Raw genomic sequence first — 19,784 nt, 5'->3', positions numbered from 1 at the left:
CAATTAAAAAAGGGTTTGTTTCTATGAATATTAATGGAATTATGCTTTTATAAAAATCGAAAATTTTGTTGGAAAAATTCAGTGTTACACTTCGATCAGCCTTTTATTTTCATCCATCCTTAACTCTGAGATTGGAATTATGTCGGGAACATCTCCCATGAATTTCCTCAAATAACACACATGGAAGGTGTTATGAATACCATTGAGTTCTTCGGGCAATTCCAGCTTGTAAGCTTGGTTCCCAATCCTCTGAAGAACGTTGAACGGTCCAATAAACCTTGGACTCAACTTTCCTCGTTTCCCAAATCGTATAAGTCCCTTCCACGGTGAGACTTTAAGTAAAACGGAATCCCCAACTTCGAAGGTTATCGGTCGTCTTTTCTTGTCAGCATAGCTCTTCTGACGATCCTGAGCTGCTAACATTCTTTCCCTAATCACCTTCAATTTCTCAGCAGTCTCATGGACTATCTCGGGGCCCATAAACTGCTTCTCTCCGGCTTCAAGCCAACAAGATGGTGTACGACACTTCTGTCCATACAAGGCTTGATAAGGTGCCATCTTGATGCTCGAGTGAAAACTATTGTTGTAGGAAAATTCAACTAGAGGTAAGTGCTCGTCCCAATTCCCTTGGAATTCAAGGGTACATGCTCTCAGCATATCTTCCAACGTCTGAATTGTTCTTTCGCTCTGACCATCAGTTTGCGGATGGTAAGCAGTACTCAAACACAACTTTGTACCCAACTCCTCTTGTAGACTCCTCCAAAACCTCGACGTGAAACGACTATCACGATCTGATACAATCGTAAGAGGGACACCGTGAAGTCTTACAATTTCCTTCACGTAAGCATTTGCGAGCTTATCCATAGACCACTTCTCGTTGGCTGCTATGAAGTGTGCACTCTTGGTGAAACGATCCACAACTACCCAAATCATGTCATGTCCGTTCTTCGTTCTGGGTAGCTTAGTCACAAAATCCATGGTGATGTCTTCCCATTTACCCATGGGTACTGGTAAAGGTTCTAAACTCCCATACGGTTTCTGATGTTGTGCCTTAACCCTCGCACATGTTACGCACTCAGCCACATACTTCGCAACATCGAGCTTCATCGTCGGCCACCAGTAGTAGGGTTTTAGGTCCCTATACATTTTAGTGCTACCGGGATGAATTGAGTACATGGTCTTGTGTGCTTCTTCCATTAGAAGATCTCTTATTCCTCCCGTCTTAGGTACCCAAATTCGATCTTGGAATACCTTCAGTCCTCGACTGTTCGTATCGAACACTAACGTTTTTCCCAAACGTTCTTCCTTTCGGTCATTCTTTTCTAAGGCTTCTTCTTGAGCTTTCCTGATACTTTCCACAATCGTCGAGACGACTTCAATTCTTAACGCTCTTGGCCTTTTTCTTTCAAGATTGACTTTCCGACTGAGAGCATCAGCAACAATATTTGCTTTACCTGGGTGGTAAAGTATCTCACAGTCGTAGTCCTTGAGAAGTTCTACCCAGCATCGTTGCCTCATGTTCAACTCCTTCTGATTAAAGAGATACTGGAGACTCTTATGATCAGTGAAGAGCTTGCACTTCGTGCCGTAGAGGTAATGCCTCCATATCTTTAAGGCAAATACTACCACTGCCAACTCCAGATCATGAGTGGGGTAGTTCTTTTCGTGCTCTTTCAATTGTCGAGATGCGTATGCTATCACCTTTTCTCTTTGGGTCAGAACACAACCCAACCCGACTCCAGATGCATCACTATAAACTGCGAAATCTTCGACTCCATCGGGTAGAGAAAGTATCGGTGCTTCACATAACTTCTTCTTTAGCTTCTCGAACGCCTCATCGTGTTTCTCACTCCATGTATACGTAGCTCCTTTATGGGTCAAAGCTGTTAATGGAGCAGCTATCGAAGAAAAGCCTTGGATAAATCGTCGGTAATATCCGGCTAATCCTAGAAAGCTTCGAATCTCCGTGGGATTCTTCGGACGTTCCCACTTCATTACAGCTTCGATCTTGGCGGGGTCAACCATTATTCCCTCCTGGTTAACAACATGGCCCAAGAATTGAACTTCCCGTATCCAAAAGTCGCATTTGGAGAACTTTGCAAAAAGCTTCTCCTTCTTTAACACCTCCAACACTTCTCGTAGATGCTTGCCATGCTCCTCCTGGCTTTTCGAGTAGACGAGAATGTCGTCGATGAACACTATCACAGATTTATCGAGGAATGGTTTACAAACCCTATTCATCAAATCCATGAATGCTGCGGGAGCATTGGTTAATCCGAATGACATAACCAAGAACTCGTAGTGTCCATATCTTGTTCTGAATGCAGTCTTCTCAATATCCTGCTCTCTCACCTTCAGTTGATGATATCCTGACCTAAGATCGATCTTTGAGAAATAGCTCGAACCTTGCAGCTGATCGAATAGATCATCAATCCTTGGCAATGGATACTTGTTCTTCACCGTTGCCTTATTCAACTCTCGGTAGTCTATGCACATCCTCATGCTTCCATCCTTCTTCTTCACGAATAACACTGGAGCTCCCCAGGGTGATGAACTAGGTCGAATGAAACCGCTGTCCAACAGCTCCTGAAGTTGCGTCATGAGCTCCTTCATCTCCGTCGGTGCTAATCGGTAAGGTGCCTTTGCTATCGGTGTTGTTCCTGGTAATAAGTCTATACGAAACTCTACTTGCCTATCAGGTGGTAATCCGGGAAGATCTTCGGGAAAGACTTCCGGATAGTCGCACACAACCGGTATATTCTGCACCTCTTTCTTTTCTTTCTTACCATTGATTACGAATGCCAAGTAGGATGCACATCCTTTGGACAAACATTTCCTGGCTTTCATCAGGGAGATGATTCCAGAAGTTACTCTGCGTTTGTCCCCGTACACCATAAATGATTCCTTTCCGGGTGGGTTTATCCTAACTATCTTCTTTCGGCATAATATCTCGGCATCGTTGGCGCTAAGCCAATCCATACCCAAAACGATGTCGAAACCGTTTAACTCTATGGGTAGTAGTTCCTCATGGAATTCGTTTCCGTTTAGGTCAATGACGATGTTCCTAATACGATTACTAACAGGTATGAATATGCCACTGGCAACTTCTACAATTAGGGCGTTATCAAGTTTTTCTACAGGTAATGCTAATTTCGCACTAAATTTATGCGACACAAAGGAGTAGTTGGCTCCGGAATCAAACAGTATATTTGCAGGCAAACCATTTACAAGAAAGGTACCTGAAGCGACGTTTGCTGCCTTCTCTGCAGCCTCGAGCGTCATCTGGAAGGCTCTCGCCTTCGGCTTCGGTGGTATGTTGGGTCTTCCTGCATCTTTCTTCTTTGGGTAATCCTTAGCAATATGCCCTTCTTCATGACACTCGTAGCACACCTTCTTGTTGGTGGTGCACTCATTGGCATAGTGCCCTGTTTTCCCACACTTGTAGCAGGTTACTTCATCGCCACATTTTCCCGAGTGCTTCTTCTTGCACTTCTCGCACCATTTAAATTCGTTTCCTCCCCCGAATTTTTTTGAACCGAACTTGTTCTTTTTGTTGGGTTTAGCAGACCCTTCAAATTTCCTCTTCTCGCCAACCTCGATTTTGCTGGCAGCTCTTCCCTTAATCATGTCCTCCACAGACTTGGCAACCCAGATAGCTGCCTCCAAAGTAGGTGCCTGACGTACTGGCACCGCATACTCCCATGGAAGTCCCTTTGCGTACTTATCAATTTTCGTCAGCTCATCCGGAACAAGACGCAAGGCAAACTCCATCTTTTCTGTGAAGTTGTTCGTGTATTCATCGATTAACATGCTTCCCTTCTTCAGGGTTAGAAACTGGTTCTCTAACTCTAGCAGGTTTTGAGCCGAGCAGTATTTTCTTTTGAATTGCACCAGAAATTCTGCCCATGTCAGTTGCAGGGGCTTGTTGGGGCTTAAAGTCTTCCCCAAGGTATTCCACCAACGTACAACGCCTCCTCGAAACTGACGTACTGCAAATGTGGTTTGTAGCTTTCCTCTGCAACCGCACGTCATGAAAGCTAACTCCATCTCCGAGATCCAATCCATGACCCCGATTGGATCTTCTTTTCCCGTGAAAGTCGATGGCTTGCAAGAAAGAAAATCCTTGTACTTGCATCCATTCCTCTCGACTTCGTCACCTTGGTTGTTTTGTTGAACTAGTGGTGGGTTGGCTTGACCAACGGTTCCACTGTAGTCTCCTTCCTCAGTCTGCCCTTCGTTCAACTCGGGCTGTTCGATTTGAATAGTCGCTTCCTCTCGATTTTGCTGGAGCAAACGCCTGGTTTCCTCCATTTGACGATCCAACATTGCCTGGATCATCGTTTGCACTCCGGCCATCGTTATTGGTTCGGCAGCGGCTTCCACAACTGGTATTTTCTCGATCACAGGGGGTTGGTGTCCATTCCCATTTGCGTTTACGTTTCCGCTACGGGTCCTTACCATCTTGATCTATACACCGAATAAGGCGAATTCAGATCTTTATTTAGGAGAGACGTTTTAAATCGTCCTTATCACTCCGAAACGTTTTCATGCTAGTTCTAATAGCGTAGTCGTACGTTTCGAATCCTAAACACATAAGGTTTCCAGATCCGGTCGGCAACAGACCATAGATCCGAACATAATAACAGCATATCATGCATAAAGCATTTAGCACATAAAAGCATTCTAGGCACAATTCCTAAAATAAGCTAGTGCTCACACCTCACAATCATCGCTTAGCATTCTAAGTTTAAGTCTAGAAATCCTACAAATTCCTAGTTCGCTTAAACTAATGCTCTGATACCAACTGTGACATCCCCAAAATCACAGCCAGAAAAGACCGGTTTTGTTTGTACATTATTTCAAAATCAGAGTTATCTTTTAATAAAAGGTTTGCGGAATTTGTCCCAAAACAATAATATGATAAAGATTTATCAAAAGCATTTCCATAGAAATGTATTCATTAAAAGACTCGGGATGTCATGTTCGTATAGATCAAAAGTATAAACAGTACAATATAAGCCTTACTACATTATTTCATATCTACAGGCCTATATCCGTAATCCCTCGTCCAAAACATCACACCTATGCTCATGCGCCACTACCTGTAATGCATAAAACTGAGTGGGTCAGGCTTGGGAGCTTGGTGAGCACATAGGGTTTTCAACCCACAATAAATAAGTTTATTAGTTTCATCAATCAATAATAACCCGATTACCCGTTCCCGTTATCCTCACTTTACGTCCCTAAACACCTATCATAAGGGACCTAGCCTAAGGATCATCATCGGGATGGACACTACTGCTAAGGGGATTCCTCAGCAATAAATGTCCTAATAGGCAACCATGTGGGGGATGGAGTACATCTGGTGAGCACACAGTTCAAATAAACACACAGTTCAAATAAACACCTACAGGTTGCGAGCCTGCTAGTGTTCCACTGGACTGTCTAGAATAGTCCGTGGTCGCCATCTATACTCCGCTAGATGACTGGATCATCAATAACATCTATAACGAGACCTCTCATTATTTTATTTCATCACACAACAACTATTACATCTACCCATGTTTTACCCAACACATTTTGTAGATACAAAATACATATACAGTTTAAATCATTGAAAACATGTATAACAATGTTCATCCAGTATAGATAGCAAGTATTCAGATAATATGCACACATAGCACGTAATTTATATAAAATACTTCATATCTATGTGTAAGCTGAAAGTAACCATGCACTCACTTGATTAGGTGGTGACTCAGCACTCGGACAGCGCTTCGATACTCTCAAAATGATATTCCTTCGATAAAACCTAGTATCGATACCACTAGGGTTTAGTCTAATGATAACCATGACAAATTAATTGTCTGAGTATTATTAAGCATTAATAATACTCGATATATCTCATAATAATAGCCCAAATAATTATTTTAAGGACCTAATAACATTCCTATAATTATTTGAAAGCTATATTAAAAATTGCGTAAGCGTAGCATACTTACAGCGAATTTTATCGAAAACCGGGACTTAATTGGAGCAGTGTTTCGAAACCGAAAAACTCCTTTTTCTCGGGACTCCGGAAGCCTCGGGGGTTCCTTAGGGTGCTAGGGGTTCGCCTAGACTTTAGGGAGGGTTCAAAACCCTAGAGAGAGAAAGATTTTAGAGAGAGAATGAGAAATGGTGTGAAAAATCTGGAGACCCTCGCCCCTTTTTATAGCCTGCGAGCTTCGGACTACGCGGGGCGTTCTCGCGGATGAGGATGCCAGCTCGCAGCCAGCTGTTTCGCACACTGGTCGGATGGGAAGCGAAGGTACGCGGGGCGTACCGGACCTCGTACGCGGGGCGTAATGCGAGTCGTCGTGGCGCGATCCGGAGCGAAGCCTTGGTCAGCAAGCAACGGTTCAGAAGCGGCCACGTCATCAGCTTCGCAACAGTTTTCGCATTTTCGAGTTCTAACTTCAAAAATTCGTAACTTTCGCATACGAGCTCCGTTTTTGACGTTCTTTATATCCATGCAAAGGCAGGAACATACTCTACAACTTTCGTTTAGACTTCGTTGGCTAATTTTGACTCGATTTTAAATTTATTTTATCAATGGGTCGGGATAGGATTGGTCTGTTAAATCCTCATAACTTCTTCATCCGACATCCGTTTTCGCCCATCTTTTTCTCGTTACGTTACTCTTAACGAGATCTTCGATTCTCGTTTAGGTCGTGTCGGCTAAAAACCGCTCGATCAAACATTTGAATTTCGGGCAGTACACTGCTAGTCCGAAACTTCGAAAAATCGTAACTTCTTCATACGAAGTCAGATTTGGGCGTTCTTTTTTTATCGATGTTCTTAGTTTAACATATTCTACACCTTTTGTTTATATTTCTAAGGCTAAAAAGTCTTCTATCGTAAATTCACTATTTTATGTCTTCCGGTGCCGTGTCGGTTTTGCCGTAAAACTTTGGCGGGTCATAACTTCTTCGTTATAGCTCGGATTTCGGCATTCTTTATATGTACGGAAACCTTGAGACATATTCTACAACTTTATGTAGAGATATCGGGATTATCTCACACTTTAATTTTGACGCTCATTTTTTATTCTTTATTAATTATACATTTATAATTAAATAATAAACACATAATTCACATAATACTCAAATATTTCATATTTATTACTTCAAAAAGAGTTACAATAGTTGACCTAGACTATTACATTGACAAAAATGCTTAGCCCTGAAACCCGGGCGTTACATGAAGAGAAAGCAAAACAACGAGTACACGGAAAAGGAAGCTTTCTGAGAGGATTATCAAGAAAAAATTGGCTAAAAGGGTTGAAGGGAAAAATGGAGAAGGTAATTCAGGTAAACATTGTCACACCCCGAACCGTCAAACGGACGGCAGAAACGTTCGGAGGTGGATGACGTCATATGTAGTATCACAACAATTGCATCATAGTAATCATAGTAAACCCAACCATTACATTATAATATGAATATTTACATTGTTTCGATATAAGATTTGTATACATCAAAAGTAGCAAAAGATAAAGACAAGACTCCAAAATGCTCCGTCTTCTCCAAAAGCCGGCCAATGTACCTGTCTATTGTTGTCCTGAGAATACAAGCGATTTTGAAAATGTATCAGCATAAAGCTGGTGAGTTTATAAGCATGTTTTTGTAATGAAAACTAGTCATTGAATTTGTATAAATGTTTGTTTGCTTTCCCAGAAAATCTAGTATTTTCTTTAGTAAAGTAGGAAGAAACCAATTCCCTTTTATCACCACTTATTCATACTAGTCACCTATATACCAACATCGAACAGATAGTTGATTATGTGGATCTGCTCTAAGCCCACAACCAAACAAGGAACAAGAAATTAGGCGGAAGTCACATACTTCACGATCTATTGAATGTTCTTTATAAGTAACCCTGATGTATAAACCAAGAGGTTATAGAACTAACCATGAATGTTTGTTATTGTATCCTTTGTAATGTAAGAGACGTGATAGTTTGTATGTTTGGTTACTACTAGTATGTAAGCTCTTGTTTGAAAAACCCTGGCTCCCACCAGTAAGTAAGGTACTTGGAGTTTGACTAGGAAAATCCCTTATTTTCCCTTGTATTTGTTTTGTTGCTTTAATGGCTCTGAAACGATGAGGCATAAGTATTATTCATACCTATGTTATTAAAGCATTTGTTCACAAGAAGTGTATTATTACGTAAATATGTCGTACTATTGGCGAGTTTTATGACCATACTTAAACTTGATACGACGTGAAACGGACGCCGATATCCTCTATGACATTTGTCACACGTAGACCTGTTGTCCGACTGTAGCTAGCAGAGAGGTGCATGATAGTCAGTCTCGTATAGATCTATACACAAAGACCATGCTTTCCCTCTAGGAAATTCTGGTTCATAAGGGTAGTCCTCCACTTGAATTCGAGGTATATCTTGTAGGGTAGAAATAATTATACTTAAATAATTATTAATTGTTGTACTCTTGTAATGTGTGTTATAAACTAAATATGTCATAGTTTATTTGTTCAACCATGTAAGCAGTTGGTATTCGTAAAACTAGTAAAGAAGTTCCTAAACTATACCTATTATAGTTTGACTGAAAAGTTATGTTTGTCATATGTTCTGAGAACTATGCAATTTTGATTAGAAAATGACCCTTAAGCTCTGCATGATACAAAAGGGATAAGTATCTAAATACTTTATGAAAACCGTTGGTTTGTATAAATTACATAAGTTTTTGATTCATTGAAAATCCTTTATGTTTGGCTTGTATTCCCCCTGAAAACGTTTAAAATCATAAAAGCATAGGGGTACAAACTCACCGTTGGACATAGGATTCGAATGTAAGATCAGTATGGATGTTGAGTGTCAAATGAAGCCACAGACACAACCGTATACTATTTAACATATAATAGCACATATATGTATTAGATTAGGGTATTTCATAACTAAACATGATAGGAAACCACTCTAAGGGCCTGGAAACACTTGAACTAAGTGTCGAAACCATATGTGGTCAAATGAGGGAGATGTACGGCCATGGGTGTATGGCACATGAGTGTACGACCGTACACTTATGAAGGAATGTGTTTTTCAGGTGTTTCCAAGGTCCTAACTAGTATCCAAGAAGTGTTCTAGGTCCCATGCTTAGTAGTTTTGCAAGTTTGAGGCCAAAAATGATCATCAAAGTGGGCGTACGGCCCTAAGGGTGTGTGTGTAGCCGTACAAAGGGGCGTGCAGTTGTACACTCTTCATTTACATGCTCAAACTATCGATTTTTAGGTGCATCAAGGCTAAGATCGTGTCCAATTGGAAGATAGGGGCCAAACTCACACTTTAGAGGGCCTTTAAGGTGTGTACGGACAACCATATGAAGGTGTGCGACCGTACACCTTCAAGTGATGAAGAACAAGGCTGAAACATGAATAATCAAGAGGTCTTTCAAGTATAACGAGCTAAGGGATGAATTACTTACGTTTTCGAAGCCTTTGGAGGGTCCTTGGATGAAGAATTTAGAGAGAGAAAGTAGTAGTGTGCAACCAAAAGAAGAAAAGAATGAAGGAACGGGATCTCCTCATATATATATATATATATATATATATATATATATATATATATATATATATATATATAGGGATGGGTGACCCACCAGCCCGAGTGTGCGGTCATGGGGTGGGTGTGCGGCCGCACACATGTGTGTACGACCGTACACTCCTCCCAAGAGGGTGTATGGCCCGATTTTGCTACTTTACGACTTGATGGTTCGTACCTAATCTCAACCTTGGTTGTACACAAGCTTAGAACACTTAAATGAAACCTCAAACGGTGCTAAAAGGTGGCAGAATCGAGTTTAACATTGATAGAATTGACCAATTGTACAAGACAGAAGTTCCGGGTTGTCACAAACATCTAGTAGATATTGATTAGGGAAAACTGGTTGTATGATGTTTGATTTAAGTTTGCTTGTTAGACTACTATGTTGGTGGGGTTTAACTTTGATGAATGTTATGAACGAAACTTGGTTGTTCGACTAATATGTTTATTGTCATGTACATGTATGAATGTAATGGTCGTGCATGGTTATATGAACCATATTATATGTTATTGTATTATAATGTGGTCCAATTACTAGTACAATTGTTGTATTTTGTATATTATTGTATTTGTATGTGGGTGCAATTGTTTTATATTGTAAGTTAATGTTGGATCTTATTGTATTGACATCTATATAACAAAGATAAGCAATTATGTGTGTAATGTGCACACAACACAATAACATTTTCATTAAATAAAAAAAACGATTTCAAATCCATTACAAATCAATTACATATACATTGTTAAACATAACAAGAAGCATGAAATTAGAATGTTAAACATAACAAGAAAAATCCATTACACATCAATTACAATTTATAGACTAATATGACAAAGAAAACAACCCAACTTAGAAATAACCAAATTTTCAGCTTCCTAACATTCGATTGAAGCTTCTTATTTGACCTAACTAAAGTTGTAAACAACTGTTCGTCACCACTTGTGTTCGTAATCTCCACTTCATCTGCCCAACATATAAACCCATCATGAGGACCCTAAAAATAAAAGTTTTAGGAGTATGTAAATCTAGGCCAACAACGGAATGAAAATGCAATTGACATTGTATCTTTTTGCAACAAGCATAGAAGAGTCGACCAGGGTTGAATGAAGTAGTTGGAGTTCTTATTATTGCATCAAATCCACATGAGCATGCCACCGTTTTCATCGACCCCTCAATTTAGTAAGGTCAGTTGAAAGGAAACAAGAAGAAAAGAGCACTGTCTCAAATTTGTATATACTTGAAATGTGAAAGGACGAAATTACTCCCTCTTTGACACTAAAGGTTATTGTCTTAAAGAAAAACATAATTTGATTTTTTAACCCTACTAAACAACCCAAACAAATATATTAAATAAGATAGTCAGGTTATAATAATGACGTATTTTCCATTAACAAAAGAGGATTACACACATGGCTATACAAAATTGCCCGTCTATACAAAGGTCCTCATCCACTTTCACAATATGAACATCAACATACTAACTAAACTGAACAACAACACATCTGAAACACATAAACCCTAATACACACATAAACCCCAAAACAAACACAATACTACCTGATCAACACAAACACTACAACGACGACCAAATCACTTCTTCAAAATATTAACAACCTTCGCCACCAGAAACCCAAATAAGACAAACACCAGTCCGACCACTAACACAGTGACAATGCAGCTTATTCTCCGTCTGCTCTAACAGACGACACAATGCTAGTAGGTCCACCCTACTTATGACAAAATCTCAACCCATTTCTTCTTTCAGACGCTCCACTTCAAGTTTTTGTTCCACAATCTGAGCTCCACATCCACAAAAAATACTATGAAAATTGTTAATCGGATTGTTGGTATCGTAATGCTAGACGGTCCCTTGAATTTATCGATACCGATTCGAGTGACTGTGATGGTGGGGTAGCCATCATGATTCACATGAACGGGATGTTTATCGGATTGTCGGTATCGTTTAGTAGAAAAAATGAATGAATATTTAGGGTATTAACCCCTCTTTTTATCACAAGGGAGGGTCCACAGTAAGTAGTAACCCTTAGGGCCTAAGTATTCCACATCAACCCAACTCAGTGACATGACCATCGATTTGATTCAAAGTTGACTCACTTGCTTACTGTGTAGTGTGACTTGTACGAGTAACCTTTTTGACTAATTCACCGCTTTATTAACAATTAGTTACCCTAAAAAACAAAACAATAAGAACCTTTTAAACCATAACATGTAACATAGTTGTGCTAAAGTGACATTTACCCATTTAAATTTGAGAAGCATTTTTTTAATTCTAAAATTTCATATTTTCATACAACTTATCCTCATATAAAATGTTTGTTTTATCTTTTTTATCATATTCTAAAAGTTTGTTATATAAAAAATATTTAATATAAAATTATAATTATTTAAGATAAAAATTATGGTAGAAAACTAGAAATCTCGTTAAAATCTTAAAATTAAGTTATATTGTCAAACAAATTTATTAAGTTGATTCGCAATGTTTATTAATTGTATTCGTATTAAACAATACATATTAGAATATCTCTTTCAATATATATATATATATATATATATATATATATATATATATATATATATATATATATATATATATATATATATAATAAAAATAAAAAGTAAATTATAACAATTCCATATTTATATATGATTCACATGGAGCTAGAATGCTCTGAAAAGTACCACAGAAACATATTTGAAAAAGAAAATAATAATAATAATAATAATAATAATAATAATAATAGATAATAAAACTAAAAAAAGCCGACACCTCAGGTGTAGTTTTTTTTTTTATTATTATTTCTTTTTGAACGGCGGGCCCAACCAAGATTATGTTTCTCTCTCACAAGTGGCAGATAATAATTGATGATTATATTTAACTTTTTTTATAATATAATCCTATCGAATAAACATATGTTGTATTAAATAAAAAAAAGAAAGAGAAAATTTTTAAAATTTGTCCCTTTGATTTGTAAGGCTTTTGGATTTTGGTCATGTGGTTTAAAAATTGCATAAAACATCCTTACGTTTCATATGAACCTAACCTTTTATATATATATATATATATATATATATATATATATATATATATATATATATATATATATATATATATATATATATATATATATTAAGGCCAAACTTTGCAATTTTCTGTATATACAATTATACATATTTTTCACAACATTTATCAAACTTTGTTCATAACAAAATACATTCATACCAACACACATTAAAATTTAAAGATAAAAAAAATATGTAGCATTACTTCATATAATCCCAGAAGAGTACAATACCAAAAGAGTACAATTACATTGTTTTTTAACCACAACAAATATATACAAATGATAAAAACATCAAATGACATCAAAAGAAACCAAACATGCATCAAATTATGTCATCCCCGACCCATTGTTTGCAATTAAAAGTTCAGAGTTCTTCAGCTTCTCTGCACCTTCTATAACTTCATCAATTGAATCATTCACATTTAAATAAGACTTTCCTAATGAAGATATGATAATATATTAGTCCTTACATTGCTTTTAGTTTCCCTCTTTGTCGCTTCTAACCGTTTGACTATACTTGCTTCATCAAAATTTAAGAATAGTTTTTCGATAGTAAAATCTAACCTCATTACTTTAAGTATGTTGACCTGACAAAATATGTTGCAATATGTTGCATGCATTATTCTATGTAGGACAAAGTACACGAATGGTCCCTATGGTTTAGTGTTTGTTACGCACCTAGTCCCTAACTCCATTTTTTAACCATGCCAATCCTTAATAGTTTGGTTTAGTGCACGGATAGTCCCTCATCTAACATTCCGTTTGATTTTGGAGTTAAAACCCCCACGTGCCTTGCACGTTGAGGGGTATTTCCGTCATTTTACTTATTCATCCTACCGCCAGTTTAAGAAATCGATGCGTTCAATTAAACGATCATACTCTACATTACACAATCGTATACCCAAAAAAACACACAACTTTGTGCAAAATCCTTACGTGAAAACCCTAGTATCGACGACTGCAAGAACAAAGAATTGCAATGGTTTCTTGGCACATTCGTGGTGAAATGGATGAAATCGACGTTGATCAAAGTTATGGTATGTTTGATTGACTTTCGTTTGAATGATATTGACTGTTAAAGGTTTAATTTTGTTAGCTAAAAACGATTCTCTCCTCTACAGCTGGACATCCGACAATGTTTTCAATAAGAATGCACCATGGAGGTGACTTTACAAGCTTTCCTGGAAGGAAGTATATTCGTGGGAAGAAAACATTTGTTGATTTACTGGACATTGATACCTTTTCCGTTCATGACATTGATGAGATGATGGAAGACCTAGGGTATGCTTCAATAGGTAAACCACTTTACTATCACTTTCAAAGGCCTTTAGGCGATTTAGATTTTGGGTTATTCGCTTTAGCTAGTGATGAAGATGTTCGTTATTTGGGGAGTTTTGTGGCTAAGCATAAGTTAATTGAGGTATATATAGAGCATGACAAAACTACTCTGCACACCTATTTAATGTCCCCAACCCACAGTAAAGTTCGTATAACGGAGATTACTGAACCTCCATCTTGTTCAAAGACACTGTTCCTGGAGTGGCATAGCACACCTGTTGTTGACTTGGAGGATGACATGGATCACATGGAGAAAGAATCGGGTAATGATCCTACACCCACTGGTCATCTGGAGAAGGATTTGGGTAATGATGCTACTGTCACTGATCATATGGAGAATGATTTGGGTAATGATGCTACTCTCACTGATCATATGGAGAATGACTTGGTTAATGATGCTAATGACTTTGGTAAGTTTGGTGAGTTAGAGAGTGACAATGATGAAAGTGATGATAGTGATTTTTTTGTGGACATTGAAAATATATTGGATGATATTAATGTGGATATGCAAGATTTTGAAATGAATATCGACAAAGATGTGGAATGGGTTGGAGGGTCGTCTAACACTGTGGTTGATGAAGGCACACAGGATGAAGCTTTAGAGGTGATTAACACTGACTTTTTAGCATCTGATTCATCATCAGATGAGGGGATTAATGGTCAAAGAAAGAAATCAATAAGAGCAATTCAAAGGGCACATGAGAATGATGAAGCACTTGTTAGTGAACCCTTCTATATTTTTCAAAAATTTGGTTCAGCAAAGGAGTTTAAGGATAAGGTAAAACTCCATGCCATAGAGACTAGAAGGGAGCTGGCTCTTGAAAAAAATGACAAGAATAGAGTGAGATGGGTTTGTAAGGGAACAATACCAAAGCTTGGGCCTAATGTAGAAGTCAACGATGAAGAAGAAATATGTCCTTGGGTCTTATTAGCTAGTAAATGGAAAAAAGATGTCAACTGGACAGTTAAAACGTACAACAAAGTCCATAAATGTCTTCAAACTAGAACAGTAAAAGCATGTACGTATAAATTCCTCTCTTCTAAAATTGTTGAACAGGTTGAAAGTAACCCTGCTGTTCCAATTAGGGCTTTGCAAGAACAGCTACAACGGAGGTTTAAGGTAGATCTTTCTAGGATGAAAACATTTAGGGCAAAATCTGAGGCTCTAAACCTTGTGCAAGGAGATTTCGTTACTCAGTATAGTTTACTCAGAGATTACATTGTTGAGTTGCAAACTCGTAACCCAGATACGACTGTTAGGGTTGATGTTGAAAGCGAAGGAAATCCACACAGTGAAACGAGGACATTCAGACGCATTTACATATGCTTGGGAGCTTTAAAGAAAGGCTTCGCAGCTGGAAAGAGGGATTTTCTTGGCTTTGATGGTGCTTTCATGAAGGGTCCATTTCCAGGACAAATTCTTTCAGCCGTGGTAAGTTTTAGTTATGGTTCTTTTACTTATTGTTATACATAAAAATAAGTAAAAATCTATTCATGATTGTTATTTATCATAAAATGCAGGGACTAGATGGTAATAATGGCACATATCCATTGGCATATGCGGTGGTTGAAACAGAGAACATCAGTTCATGGACTTGGTTTTTGAGTTGTCTTGGGGAGGATCTTGGCTTGAATACCAATTCTAATTTCACTTTTATAACAGACAGACAAAAGGTACTAAAATCATAGATTTTTTTTTACTTTATTTCTAAATTGTTTACTAACAAAATCTATGTATGATTGTTAGGGTATTCTAAATGCAATTGCGGACTTGTTTCCTTGTGCTGAAAATCGTTACTGTGTTCGTCACATTCGGGATAACATGAGGAAGCAATGGAGGGGTAAACCTTTCGAAGACCTCTTATGGACATGTGCAACTGCAACACATGTACAACAGTTTAACAAAGGCATGGAAGAGCTAAAGAAATTAAACAAGGATTGTTATGAGTGGCTTAAGAAGATACCACCTCAGCACTGGTCTAGGTCCCATTTCACTGGTATAATATTTAACTCTAATAACATTCTGTATGTTTTCCTGGTTTGTGTAGTTTTATTTAATTGACTTTAAGTGATGTGATTGGACAGGGAGAGCACATTCTGATGTGATTCTTAATAACTTGTGTGAAACATTCAATGGAAAACTGAATGAGGGTCGTGATAAACCAATTATTACTTGCCTAGAGTTCATTAGGGAATATCTAATGAAGAAGATTGTGAATGTAGAAAAGGCCATTGGGAAATGTACTGGTCCTTTGACACCTACAGCTATGCAGACTTTGGAAAATATAAAAAAACAGGCAGAAGATTATAGATCTGTATTTTGTGGAAATGGTAAGTATCAGGTAAGTGGCCCTTGGATGGACCAATGCGCGGTGGATGTGGTTCAACAAACATGCTCCTGCAGGAAATGGGAACTCACTGGGATGCCATGCAAACATGCTGTTGCTACTATATGGGAGATGAGGAAGAATAGTAAGGATGTTGGAATACCAGAAACTTGGGTGCATGAGGTATATTGGCTAAAAACTTGGAAACAGATGTACTCATTCAAAATTGAGCCCATTAATGGGAGAAGCATGTGGGAAAAGTCTGTGTGTCCAACAACTTTGGTTCCTCCTAAACATCATGTCACAATTGGTAGACCAAAGAAGAAACGCAGAAAATCAGCTTATGAAATTGATGACATGGTGAAGGGTAATAGTGCATCAAGAATCCTTCAGTCGGTTACTTGTTCAAAGTGCAACAACATTGGTCATAATGCAAGGAGTTGTAAGGGACAAAAAGCTAATGCTCCTAGTGGTTCTGGTGGTCCTGGTGGTTCTGGTAAGGGAAAAGGAAAAGCTGGTTGAGGGAAATTGATGACATTGTCTTGATCTATTAGTGAAAGTTTATTTTGTTGGTTAATAGTTCTTTTGGTTAAATTGTGTCTTTTTGGTAAAACTGTGTCCTTATGGTTAACACTTTTGGGTAAATTATGTTTCTTTTGGTTAACCATTTTGTTGATGTATGAAACTATTAACCGTTTTGTTGATGTATGAAATTATTAACCATTTTGTTGATGTATGAAACTATTAACCATTTTGTTGATGTATGAAACTATGTTATGGAAAGTATGGAAACTAAATTACCCTTTATTAAATCCCACTTGTGCTATTGGTTGTTTATGTCGATTGTTAGCATATGTTATTGGTTGTTTTTGTCAATTGTTAGTGTTTACTTTTCCAAATAAGTTCCAGAAACACTTGATGAAAATACATGGCTCATAGAAGTCAAAATAAGCTCCAAAAACACTTAATGAAACACTTAACCAAAATATTATCAAATTCACAAACACTTAATCAAAATACATTCCAGAAACACTTCAAAACACTTCAAATTCACATACAACAACCAACTAGATGGATCATAGAAGTCAAAATAAGTTCAAAAAAGACAAACATCAGACATAGCATACTAGTTGGATCTTCTTAAGCACTACAACTTGTAAATAATGATTCCTATGAACACCCAACTTAAAATAATGATTATCTTCAGCAGTCGATTCTCAGCTTCAACTTTGTTCTTAGCCTTCAACAACCCTGGAATTATCCTAGTACATCGTCCACATCCTTCCTCATCAACCCATCCAATAAACTTACATTTAGGTCCCTGTCAAGTTTAAATCCAACAGATTTGCGGTCATTGTCACACAAAAGCTTGAGTTAGAATCAAAACGACCTTACCTTCTTTGTGCAGCCATAAAACTTCCTTCCGGGGTTGTCGTCGGTCCATGATGTCAGTATAACACTTGGTTGCCCGCAATTACATTTCATCATTGTTGATTTTTTGTCCATTAAAGAAACGAGAGATGAAATGAGAGAACAAACGTAGAGGAAGAAAAGGGGGATGCACTGATCTAGGGTTTTTATAGGATGAATAAGTAAAATGACGGAAATACCCCTCAACGTGCAAGGCACGTGGGGGTTTTAACTCCAAAATCAAACGGAATGTTAGATGAGGGACTATCCGTGCACTAAACCAAACTATTAAGGATTGGCATGGTTAAAAAATAGAGTTAGGGACTAGGCGCGTAACAAACACTATATGGGGAATGTAAACTTACAAGGGGTTATATACATTTTCAAAATTACTACTTGAGAAGTTGAATGTTAAGTCATTGGTTTTAAATTTAATGTTATAGTTTTTATTTTTAAAATGTTATGAAATATATATACTTTTTAATAATAATAAAATAGAAAATGTTGGAGGCATCGGAAAGCAGTACACAAAAGGGATGTTGAATTTTTTTAATAATGATAAAATTGAAAATGTTGGAGGCATCGGAGAGCACTGCACAAAAGGGATGTTGAACATGCGAGGCGGAAAAAATAAGAAATTATATACAAAGAACCCATAAAGCTGCCCAACAACATCTCATTCACGATTATTTTGATGAGTACACAATTTTCCGAGACTACTTGTTTCGACGACGATTTCATAACACAAACATTTGTTTCAGCGTATAGTCAACAATGTCACAGAAGCATAATCATATTTACAACAACACTCAAATTCAAAAGGTACATTAGGTTTTTGTTCCTTATAAAAATATATAGTCCTACTTCGTATGATAACATATGTCATTTCCCTATAATTCGTAATGCTGAAATTTACCAAGATCTTCATAAAGATTTATAGAACATATTTAGAGAGTAGACCACGTTGATTTTAACACACTCAATGATTTATAAGGCACATTTTTGGATGAAGACTTCATATAGATTGTTTCTAGCTATGAGGTTTTTAGTTTTAAGATTTTAAGTTTATTATTATTATTTTTAAGTTTGTAAGTTTGTAAGATTTTAAGTTTTTTATTTACTGTTATCTATTTGTTATCTTTTAGTAATAAAAAATATTTAAAAAAGTTACAATTTATTTATGAAAAAATGTGGTAAAGTTCCATCAAAATGACAATAAGTTAGAATGGTCTGAAAAATGTGAAATGATATTTAGGGGGTTGTTAGCGATTAAAAGGGTGTTTGAGATTTCATTTTAAAGTTTAAAAAGGATTTTATCCAAAAGGACTTAAAAAGTGTTTGACTTAGTTATGAATGGGAAAAAAAAGAAATTTAAAAAAAATGTTTGTATTAGTTTTTTAGCGACAAAAGTCAATAAGTTAAAAAAATATTTAACTAATTTATTGACGTTTTTTAAACTAATAAGTTATAAGTAATTCCAAGAAATCATAAATTGTAACTTTTTCAAAATTTATTTTTAAAAGCTAAAGCAAAAACTATTTTAAAAATCTTTATTAAATATCAAGACATATTTTTTTAACTTATTGACTTTTTAAGAAGTCAATATAGTTTTTCGATGAAATCTCAAACATAGCTAAATGGTTATAAAGTTGTTGCGTTTGAATTTTCTTAAAATTATTTAGTTTGCTTCCATTATTTACTACAATGAATTATTTACTACAATGATTGCATATTTAGGTACTATAATTAAGGGTGATAGACCAAATAATATTTTATTACATGAAAAATGGACCTATTAGAAAAAATATAAATATGAGGACAAAATGGTTTGGAAAGTTTTTTTTTTTATTTGTCTAAATGTAATCTTTATTATAGTTTAGTAATCTATTGTTAATAATAATTGAACATATTTAATTATTATGAATTTTTAAATTTTATTCATTTTTATAGTTTTATCCAGTAAAATCGATTATTTCTATAAAATTTAAGAGTTTTAATGAACCACGAAAATAATAAAAC

At 36.7% G+C, this 19,784-nt stretch overlaps 1 protein-coding gene across 1 annotated transcript; it reads left to right on the top strand.

Annotated features, from left to right (window-relative positions):
* Positions 1-14,265: 14,265 nt before the first annotated feature.
* Positions 14,266-17,098, top strand: LOC145028468 (uncharacterized). The gene is made up of 4 exons (XM_078977161.1): positions 14,266-15,460; positions 15,550-15,702; positions 15,776-16,025; positions 16,114-17,098. Exons 1-4 carry the CDS (start codon positions 14,267-14,269, stop codon positions 16,875-16,877), a joined length of 2,361 nt encoding a protein of 786 aa, XP_078833287.1. The 5' UTR covers position 14,266; the 3' UTR covers positions 16,878-17,098.
* The last annotated feature ends 2,686 nt before the right edge of the window (positions 17,099-19,784 follow it).

Source organism: Lactuca saligna, chromosome 2, assembly GCF_052625555.1.
Source record: "Lactuca saligna cultivar CGN05327 chromosome 2, ASM5262555v1, whole genome shotgun sequence".
NCBI classification, from domain to species: domain Eukaryota; kingdom Viridiplantae; phylum Streptophyta; class Magnoliopsida; order Asterales; family Asteraceae; genus Lactuca; species Lactuca saligna.
Note: the sequence above shows the minus strand (reverse complement) of the source record. Positions and strands in the feature narration are given on the sequence as shown.

Coding starts and splice junctions, on each gene's coding strand:
- LOC145028468 (XM_078977161.1), top strand. CDS start 14,267: ATGGATCACATGGAGAAAGAATCGGGTAATGATCCTACACCCACTGGT. Junction 15,461..15,549: donor GACAAATTCTTTCAGCCGTG/GTAAGTTTTAGT, acceptor CATAAAATGCAG/GGACTAGATGGTAATAATGG. Junction 15,703..15,775: donor TTATAACAGACAGACAAAAG/GTACTAAAATCA, acceptor TATGATTGTTAG/GGTATTCTAAATGCAATTGC.